At 46.2% G+C, this 10,451-nt stretch overlaps 1 protein-coding gene across 1 annotated transcript; it reads right to left on the bottom strand.

Annotated features, from left to right (window-relative positions):
- Positions 1 to 395: 395 nt before the first annotated feature.
- Positions 396 to 10,209, bottom strand: tbc1d9 (TBC1 domain family, member 9 (with GRAM domain)). Its single transcript, XM_049720307.2, has 22 exons — positions 9,591 to 10,209; positions 6,838 to 6,948; positions 6,278 to 6,396; positions 5,966 to 6,194; positions 5,642 to 5,903; positions 5,370 to 5,577; positions 5,094 to 5,300; positions 4,863 to 5,018; positions 4,624 to 4,774; positions 4,312 to 4,526; positions 4,135 to 4,252; positions 3,764 to 4,049; positions 3,571 to 3,700; positions 3,147 to 3,245; positions 2,985 to 3,053; positions 2,668 to 2,908; positions 2,423 to 2,488; positions 2,250 to 2,336; positions 2,075 to 2,131; positions 1,712 to 1,815; positions 1,464 to 1,640; positions 396 to 1,404 (listed from the first exon to the last, which is right to left on the bottom strand). Exons 1-22 carry the CDS (start codon positions 9,709 to 9,711, stop codon positions 961 to 963), a joined length of 3,657 nt encoding a protein of 1,218 aa, XP_049576264.1. The 5' UTR covers positions 9,712 to 10,209; the 3' UTR covers positions 396 to 960.
- Positions 10,210 to 10,451: the final 242 nt, after the last annotated feature.

Raw genomic sequence — 10,451 nt, 5'->3', positions numbered from 1 at the left:
TCTTCCATTAGATGGTGCAAAGTACAATTAACTTCTGCAGTCCAGTTGTTGCCGTTCATGCAACAAAATAATAGCAGTGTTTGACTACACAGGCCCATGTCGACATTTTGGTTTTGGTGGACGCGCATGAGTTTTTTTTTTAATGTAGAATAAATTATGTATGGCTCAAATAAAGTTGGGAATAAATGGTCATAAATAGTGACAGCACTTCTAGTGTACAGCAACAATTTGTGATTACATTATGTTGCATCTACGCGTGGATTTTTTTAGTCACATTCATTGTACTATTTTACATTACAGTAATCGCCCACATATTGGTGGGAAGTTATTCATGGGTTTAACTGTTTTTTTTTCGGGGGGGTCGAGATTAACAATAGAGAAAAAAATGGGGGGGATTTGAATGTCATTATCTTTATTTTATATTTAAAAAAAATAAACATTTGGCAAAAATTGTCAAAAAGAAATAAAAAACGTGATTTTTGCCAATCGTTTGGAGAGGTTGTTTGAATGCCATTAACTTGATCAATAAAAAAACAAAATTGGCAAAAAACATAAAAAAAACAAAACTATCACAAAAGAAATATATAAAAAAAATTCAAAATTTGCAGATTTTAAAACAGCTAATATCGGCTGATTAAATTGGCCGGTGGTTCATGCCCTAATTAGGGCGAAAGCAATAAAAACATTGCTTTGAATGTGCGTGGAGGAGCTTCATTTTCGGCAAAGTAGTGTATCGTTGCTATCTCGTGGCATCTTGCAACAACTATATTGAAGTCTTTTGAGAGGCTTTGATGCCAGCTTGTGAATGTAATCCTTCTTAGGGGGTGTCAATGAGTCGCCGATTTTTCGCTATTGGTGGCAGGGGCTTAGTTCCTTCCCGCTGCCAATAGTGGGGGATTACTGTGAATTTAGACTTGTACTGTAAATTTCCTCCTAAAACCGTAGAATGGCGTCTTCCTCTCAACCGGAGAGTGAGATTTCATAGTCGCTGGTGGACAGCAGAGCTTTGCGTCCGACTTTGCAGACGTTCTTGGCGTTGGTGATCCGCGCCGACACGTCGACGGGCTTCTCGAAATAAAGCACCAGCGCCTGCTCGGTGAGCACCGACGCCAGGAACTGCTCGAAGGTGATGGCCCAGTCCTTGTCCACGCCGGGCTCGGCCTGGCCGTTTTTCTTCTTCTTCTCCTCGTCGCCTTCGTCGCTCCTCACCAGCACCGTGTCGTCGGCGATGTCTTCGCAGCGCAGCTTGTCGTCCGGCTCGTGCGAGCCGGCGCTCAGGACCGAGTACGACGACACCGACGTGTCGTCCTTGGCCTCGTCGTCCGATGTGAGCATGGCCGATTTGGGCGAGGAGTCTTCCAGCTTAATGTCCTGCATGGCTGGCAAACGCTCCTCCTCGTCCTCCTAAAAAAGAAACATTTTTTTTATACACAGGAGTCACTCAATTGAGAATGGCGGCCTACCTCAGACGAGTGATCCCCGAGTTGGTGGTCCCGGCGAGTGGCGCGGAAAAGTTTGCCCACCTCTCCCATCTCTAGCAGCAGGCTTGTGACAGTCGCGGTGGCGTGGTAGAGCTGCTGCTCGGCGGGATCCTCGCTGAACATGCTGTAGAGCGTCTTGCACAGCTCGATGAACTGAGTCTGCGTTGGGAAACATTTGTGAAAGCGGGAAATGATGACGAGAAAAATGGATGAGAATGCGAGCATGTTACCTGATTGAGCTTAAGAAGATCCTTGGCATGCTCCGTTTTGGACTTGCTGTCCTGGTTCCACAGCTTTAGGTAGTAGCGATAGTCGGGAGCGCTCAGCTTCTTCACTGCAAACATATTTTCACAAGCATCAGCCGATGTGACATTCACGCTCAGCTGGGGGAACAATGCAGCCTGCCCGCAAATAAAGACAAATTAGATTAGCCATTGTCATACGAATGTCGTTAAATAGGACAACTTGTTCCAAAGGGGTTTTCCCATGTCGACGTATATCGAGGAGAGTTACAATTTCCTTTTGTTTTCCGTGAACTCAGTTTTTGCAGATAAATGACGTGTCTTTCATGAAATGATTTACTTGGCGCTCACCTTTTTCCGTTTTCAAAGTAACCCCGACAAAGCCGTCGTCTTTCTCGCTTCGGTGGCCTGAAGAGAAGATGATTTGTTGACTGATCACTTATGCATTAAATTAATCATAAATATCTTTATTAACATTTTTATTGCCAACATTTCTATTACAAGCATTCATGTGCAAAACGGTTACCCATGGACGTTTCCGGGGTGATGTCTTCAAAGAAGTACTGCGTGGCCTCGAAGGCCGAGTCGGGCTCTTCTTGCTCGCTGGTCACCTCTTGACACAAAAAAACATGAATATCGTCATTCCGTGCAAGCAAGTGAGGGACATCGCCGCTACTGGGGGGGCTTTTTGGCGCTCACCGGGTAAAACGTGCATTTTGTAGAGGAGCTTCAGCTTCTCCGTCAGGTCCCCATGGCACAGAACACCTGCAATACACCAATAAGTCCTAATTTTAATAATACTGGCAGAATGAATAAATAAATAAAATATGAATAAATACTATATAAATAAATAAAAATCTAAATAAAAATCTAAAAAAAAACCATTTAAGGACACAAAGATTCAAATTTGCTGTCGGCCAACACAATAGTTTTAGTGGACCTACCGAGGCCATTGATGAACTCCCGGAAATTGATGAAGGCGTCGCCGTTGTGGTCGAGCAGGCGGAAGAAGCGCACGGCCAAGGGGTCGGAGTGGGCGCCGTTGGCCCAGGGGAAGAGGAGCTTGAAGAGGCCCTTGAACTGCTCCACGTCGATGCGGTACTGCTCCAGGTAGGGCAGGCTTGGGTCGTGGCGCTCCGTTGGGTTGCTGGAGCCTCCCCAGTAGCAGCTGGTCAGGTGCTCCGCCTAAAAGGAGACATGCTGGATTGTTTTCAGGTATCTCAAACTACTTGAATCTTAAAACGCAATGTTGACAGGTTACCTTGAAGAGGACGAAGAGTTCCTCCAACTCTTCGATGCTGAAGGCCGTCTCCGTCACAATAGTTCTGACCTAGAAAGTGTTCGTGAGCGTGAAGAAAGAATAGATTGTCCGCCGTGGACATTTCCTTTTCTCACGCTCGAGGACGAGACGGCGTTTTCTTACCACGTTGCGTTTGGTTGTATCTTCGATGGTCTGGATGACCCTCAGCCTCTGTTTGAAACGCATCTGCTCGATGACGTCCGCGCGGATGGAGCCGAATTTCTTAAAGCACAAGAGAGCGACAAACGTGACTGGTTGGAAAAAAAAAAATCACGGGTGACGAAAGAAGAATTTCGTGCAAAGGTTAACCCGGATAGTCTGGTGACATCCATGTATAGGTCGCATTAAAAGAAGAAAGGAGGATTTATGTTGCTCTTAACTTGTCACAAAGCGTACCAAATAAAACAATTATGCTTGAAGAGCCATTAAACTGACATTTGACGGGAATCGTTCCAAGATTAATGGCCACTTTAACGACGTATAGCATTGACAGTTTATTATTTATTCCTGGCGGCTTGAGATGATGTTGCAATGTCTTGCGGAATACCTCGTAAGAGCTGCGGACCAGTTTGAAGATGTCCACCTCAGGATGTGGCTCTCCGTTGTCCGTCAACAAGGAGTGGAGATGTTGGATGGGCGGCAAGGTGCTGTCCTTATTGGTCACGTTGTCCAAGTACCTGCGAGAGAAAAACGTTCAGTCGATACAAAAGCAAAGTGACGCCTCTTTGCGACCTTCTCACCTGCCCAGCACGGTCATGGCCTCGCCGTCGTCCTTGCAGCCGAGCAGCTGGTGGATGTTGGCGTGCAGCACGGCCAGGGCTAACTGGAAGATCACCTTGATGCCGTCGAAGAAAAAGCAGTCCACCACCACCACGGCGCTCTCGAACGGCATGACCGAGAGGAAGAGCGTGAGGAACCAGGAGAGCGAGATGGTGGAGATGACGCCGAGGTCCTGCATGCAGTCGTAGAGCTCGGGAACGTACTCGCGGGCCAGCTCCTCAAAGACGCCTTGATCCACCAGAGCTCCTGAGAAGATCACATAGGCCAGATCACATTTTTTATCCGGCTCCAGAATTTCATTCAAGAGAAAATGCTGATTCGGCATACTGACCTACAACCCTGGTGTTATAGTAGTCGGGCAACATCCTTTCGCAAAGCGCCACCAGTAACCAGAAGGCTTCTTCTTCTTTGGCGTAGAGGAGCAGCACCGACGTCACGATATTCATAGCCTGTGATGTCACGGAAACGTCAACCCCAAAAAGTCCACGTCACAACGGAGGTATCGTACCTGACAGTATCCGATGTTGGGGTTCCTGAAAGCGTAGGCGGTGAGGACACGGCGGAGGGCGGCGATGCCGATCTCATTCTGGAAGGCGGGATGCTCCGGCAGGGAGCGGTGGAGGTCCCGCTCGATTTCCTCGGTGGCCAAGTTGTATTTGCCCATGGAGCGCTCCACCAGGTCTTCGTAATAGCCGGGATGGGTGGCCATCTCGTTGATGGCCCCTGAGAACAACAGAGACCGCCGATCGTGATTGGTCAATTGTGACAATTGTGTTCTACCGTTTTTAATCCTTTTAATTATGTGCAGGTGGGAGCTCACCAGAGAAGAGGAGCCAGAGATCTCCTCTCATGCCCTCGGGGATGCCTTTGAGGACCAGATCTTTGGTCTTCTCTGTGCGGTACATGCACACACCCTGGCCGAACTCAGTGAAGTGGTTCTTCCAGGCTTGCTCCTTCAGGAACTCCTTAGCCTGAGCACACGAGCGACATTTTTGCTAGTCATGGAAGTGCGATCATCTCTCCTCAATTAATTTCGTTGCAAATGGATTTTTAGCTCACCAATTTAGGATTGAAGTCCTCAGGCGAGCGGCGTCGGTACATGGTCATGAGGGCCTGCGAGGCGGTGGGCACGCTGCTGTCGTTCAGGTTGAAGGCTCGCTCGCCCTCCGAACTCAAGCTGTGCTGCGGGCTGCTGGACAGCGGCGGGCCGTAAACCTACAAAAAGCACGGAGAGTGTTCAGAGGAAGCAGAACTTGGACGAGCGTGACACGTGAGAATCCACCTTCTCACCTCGTCGTCGGAGCTGTTGAGGCTGCCGGTGAGCTCCCACTCCAGGCAGCTTTTGGAGGGCGTCTGCTGCAGGAAGTCGGAGATCCTCTGGACCAGGAAGTCCCGGTCCTTCAGGTTGGCAAACAGGAATGTCATTCGGTTCTTGGTGCTGATGGAAACGGGACTGGGGAGCACGTTGGAGCTGTCGGCCTTCTCCACGATGGTCACCTGAAAGTTGTTCATGGGACGAAATATTCAAATGATTCTTCCTTGATTGTCCTGTTGATTCATTCCGACCTCGCGGAGGGGAATGATGAGGCTGCACTGCATCTCCTCCTTGCTGGTGAAGCAGATGTAGTTGGTGGAGACAAACATCTGGCCCAGGATGTGCATTTTGCTGAAGGGGGTCCACAGGGTGCAGTCTGTGTGCCCGTCCAGTTTTTCATCTTTGGGCAGACGAAAGAGCGCCCTGTAGCGCTCGCTCTTGGCTCGGGCATCCAAGTCCCTGCGGAAAGAACGACGATTAGGTAAAAGAGGAACACGTCCAAAGCGGCGTCGTGGATGCTCACCTCTTGAGGGCCGACACCTTCTTGGGTGACTTCTTCTTGAGCTTGGGCAGCGAACGGTCCTCCTCGAAGCCCTTGTTATCCAGGAGCTGGCGCATGGCGATGTTGGCCAGCTGCTCGGCCAGTTTGAAGGTCTCGTTGATGTTGAGGAAGACGGAGAAGACGTGCTCTTGGCTGCGTGTGCTCACTTTGATGCCGTCGGGCAGCAAGAGGGTGGCGCTCTTCTCCAGTTGCGTGATGTCGGCCCAGCGCACCACCAGTTTGACTGAAAGACGCAAACAAAGTGGTCAGGAGCTTTTTTTTCCTAATCCAGTGGAACCTTCTCACCTTCTTTGCCCAGCAGGTAGGAGTAGAAGCACAGATGGTTGATGCTGAGGTAGAGCCAGCCTTGCCGCGGCACTTTGCCTTTCCAGTAGCTGCACGAGTAGTAATTAACCAGCTTCTCCTCGTCCGGCATGCCGAACAGCTTGCGGAACTTGGAGCTGGCCTCCTTGAACTTGTCCGTGTCGTCGTCCTCTTTGGCATCGTGGTTCTTGTTGTACTCGGCGATGATGCCCTGCGGAGGTTTTCAAACCCAGTTGAGCAATGAAAGCCTGTTCTCAAGCGGTTTCGAGGAGAAGACATTTTGTTAGGACTTGCCTGCACTTTTCCTTTGACAAAGGTGGTGATGTCATTTTCATTCTCAAAGATGGAGAGCGTCTGCAGCATGTTGTGCTCCAGCCACTCCCAGTGCTCTGTGATCTCTTTACGAGACGTTCCTAGGGGGGGACCGACATGTTGAACGTTTTGCCGCCAAAAGCAACCGGGACAAGCTAGCAAGCCCCGCTAGCTAAATTGTTTTGTCTTCCAGACTTGGAGAGAATCAATAACTGGAATGTTCCACTCAAGCACTCTCCCTTAACAGGGGAATGAGTCATGTTTACTTGGAAAGTGACTGCTATCATGCGAAATTAAGCTAGCAAAATAATGGATACACTCAAAACTGCAAAGCTGCAAATTCCTATTTGCTATACTAACTGGAGAAAATTTAACAACAGAGGATACATCTGTTGAAGACAGGAAAGCAAAATTGAAATTCCCTTCTTTAATCTGGGTTGTGAACATCCACATGGGAAATGACAGGAAATGTGGAGGGGAGGGAGGGGGGGGGTCCTTCCTTTCAGAAACAACTGTAATCTTACACTTGAGTTGCCGCTTACCGTGAGCGATGATCCAGTAGGAGAGAGTGTCCGGGGTTTGGTAGAGAATCCTGTAGGGAGCCACGCGGGCACTCGAATCCAGGACCACGTCTAAGGTCCCCACCAATAGACCTGCAACAAATATCGGACAAAGCTTCATAACAAATCCTCCGAAAAAAAAGATCTGTTCATCTGTGTGATAAGAAGACCTCCTGGGGAAATTCCCTGGCTAATTTTCTCCAACCCCCCCTGGACAAACCATGTGATAGGTTGTAATCACAATTAGTGCTTTGTGTAGTTAGAGCAAAACAAATCAGCTTACCTCAAAGTATATTTATTTATCGTCTATTTTAACGTAATAAATGCTGGCTTTGTGAAAGAAGGCCGTGTCTCTCGCCAGGTTGCGTAAGGCTATTTCAAAAGTTACTTATCCGGGTTTATTTAAACTCCATTAAGCTAAAAATAAACTGGATTAAGAAGCACATTTTGTAAAATGCACTGTTCCAAAATGGCACTTCAGATGCATCGTTTTAATGACAAGAGAAAAAGAGAGCAGTGGACACCAAATGGCAGACTGCTTGCCGGGTTGCATAAGACTTTTGTTTATGATCCAAGTTCTGTCTGTTAAGCTTCTGGCATGAGAAGCACAACTTGGAAGCCACCATGTTCCAATTTGATGATTTCAATATAAAGGATATTTATTATAGAGGGCAGTGGTTGAGGAAGTACGTAGGGTTGCTCAATAAAACACGTCGATCAAACAGACGGGTCCAACATTCAAAATTCTGCATCCTGTTAGTGCTGACAATTGTGTGAAGAAAAAAAAAAAAAAAAAGAAGAAGCGCAAATGGTGTTAGTGCCCGCGTCGCAGCTCTGCCAAGTGGCAAGCTCAGCATTTACATAAGGATGACATCATCCCCCAGCACCAGCACTGCCCAGCGCAGCGGCTTGAGAATTTCGTCGAAAAACTTACAAATAATTTTCAATTCGTCCGCAACAATGGCGCTTTCATGACAGCAACGCCGAGGTCATCTATAGGCGTGCAAAAACGCAGAAAGAAATTCATCTATTTATAGTGCATCATTAGCAGACATGGACCACTCCACTTCATGCCGATCACTTCTTTTTTTAATTACAAAGCACTCATCTACTTTCTCCAATGTTGCTATCACATTGACTCACAAATGAGGGTGATTACAATGACACAAGCCCTGAAAAACAATTTGTTGAAAGAAGGTCATTTGCAAGCGAAAACAAAGGTTAGGAAGTGAAACCCGAACTCGTGTTACTTCTTCTTTGTTTGTGATGTATCTGTTTGGCCCAGTTTAGATAGAAGCTCAAGAAGGGAAGAAGGGGGGGGGGGGAATGATTCAGCATGAAGCACATACATACAGTGGCTTCACTGTTTTTTTTTTTGTTTTTTTTAACACACAAGCGTTTGCATTGTCAGGACATTTGGAGTTTCTCAACAGGCAGGAACATGGCTGCTTTTATTGCTTTAAGGCATTTTCTGCAGAATCTGGCCATGCTTGTTGCGCAACACTAGCTTTTAAAAAGTGTCAGTGATTTTCCAGTGGGATTGAGTGACATTTAAAAGTCCACCTGCGTGACGGTCACATGAACAGTTCAGTGTTGTCCCTATGCAATGCTAAGATAGAGACAATGGGGAAAAAAATACAAGCAACAGTTAATTCCTCTTTTTATATGTCCTTCCTGATCTGTTTTTAAGCTTAGCTTGCTGAATCGCACACGAATCGATGCATTGTCAAAAGGATTACAGTATTTGGCTTTATCACATTTAAAGAGACTTATCTTAGACTTTTTGCGAGGAACAAAGTTCAGTGTTTCAATAACAAAGGGGGATAAAATAAATAAATAAATAAAAAACCATGTGGTTTGAGTTTGACTATAGTAGGCCTGCAATCTGTAATAGTGTGTACCGTGCAAAAACTGGTGTGAATTTGCAGAATTTTCTGAATCAAGTGAGCAGTGAATATTAGGGGAGCGAATTACGGCAATAAAAGATGATTCGATGCACATTTTGAGAAATAAGTTGGGTTCAAGGGTGGGTCGGTTTTAAAGTGGAACGATTCGGTTCAATCAATAGGGTAGGGTTCAGTTTGAAAGGGTATGATGCAATTAAGTTCGTTGTAATTTTACATGCTTGACAATTAAATTGTTAGTGCTGTAAAATGTGGCATTTATTCAAAGATCTCTCTCTCTGATTTGATGCTTACGTCCATATTTTAATTTGAACTATTCGGTTTGATCCGATACAGTTGCATGTTAAAAAAACACATTTTCCAATTCAAATGAGTCTTTGTAACAGTGTGGCATTTCCTTCAAATATCCCTTTCCAATAAAAAAAAAAAATCGATACAGATCTTTATGTACTTTCAAGTGGAACGATCCAATCCGGTTCAATGCTCTCATGTCTTTAAAAACAAAACAGATTTCCTAATTAAAATTGGTTTTTGTTACACTCCTGAAAATTATGCGATTGATTAGTCTATGATAGACTCAATCCAGCCCAACAAAGACATGTAAAAACGAGATAAACAGAGCAAAGGTGGACCCAAAAGGAGGCCCGTGCCCCCACTGTCCCCCCCGTTTCACCGTTTCCATTTGGATACATTCATAAGGCTAAATATAGACTATGGGTCGTATTTATTGCTTTTCAAAGGTGAAAAATATCGCTTTAAGAACAAAGCATCAACAAACCTTACGAGTACAATCGTGAACTAGTAATCGGGGGTAATAATGAAGCCCCTTACCAGCTAGTCCTCCGCCTTCCCCGCCGTGGCCCTTCCGCTTCTGGAGGATGAAATAAGGATTCGCCCGCTCCGTGATCCACAGGGCGCCCGCCAGTAACACCTCTTCGGGACTCACCCACATGATGTTGACCTCAGTCGTTTCTATTTTTCTAAGAACACATTGACCACTAATTAAGAGTATTACTAAAATGAGTAATGTTAAAAAAAAAAGGGAGCGAGGACTCGCTGTTAGCGTGCCAGCTTCCTCACTTCAAAACAAAACAGCTGGTGGTGCGAACGTTATCCAAATAACGAACGCCCTCCTCTCGATAAGCATCGATAAAAAGACTAAAATAGGATTTCTCGGAGGGTCGCAGCCATTTTAGAAGGCGTTTGTTGTGCTCCAGCTCCGTGGCAGGTGCGCGGACTCGACGCTCGTTATGCTGCACGTCCGCGAGATTCCGTGTTTATTCTCCACGCACGACTCCCAAAAATAAATATATGCTATAAAATAAGCTTCGATGGGGGTCGTAGCAGCAATGGCGATAGTCAAAGCGAATGACAATGACGCTGGCTGGCAGAAACCATCCTTCGTCTTCACTCGCTCTTCCTCCTCCTTCCTTGACGGAAAGTAGAGCCTGGGCGCTACGCGTGACGTCATAAACTTGGACCAACGTATGACGTCACAAGCCGTAGCCGACGTGACGGACTCGTTTCTTACCTCCACCGACAAAAAAAACTTATTTAAAAGTTGTGTAAAAATATGTTTGTCATTTTGCTTTTATCCAAATCAACAAAGTTACTCAAATAAATCGTTTTATAAAAAAATAAAATACGTTTTTTGGGGGAAATTTAATCATAGTAGTAGTGAAAAGTCTTATG

Source organism: Syngnathus scovelli, chromosome 5 (genome assembly GCF_024217435.2).
Source record: "Syngnathus scovelli strain Florida chromosome 5, RoL_Ssco_1.2, whole genome shotgun sequence".
In the NCBI taxonomy this organism is placed as follows: domain Eukaryota; kingdom Metazoa; phylum Chordata; class Actinopteri; order Syngnathiformes; family Syngnathidae; genus Syngnathus; species Syngnathus scovelli.
Note: the sequence above shows the minus strand (reverse complement) of the source record. Positions and strands in the feature narration are given on the sequence as shown.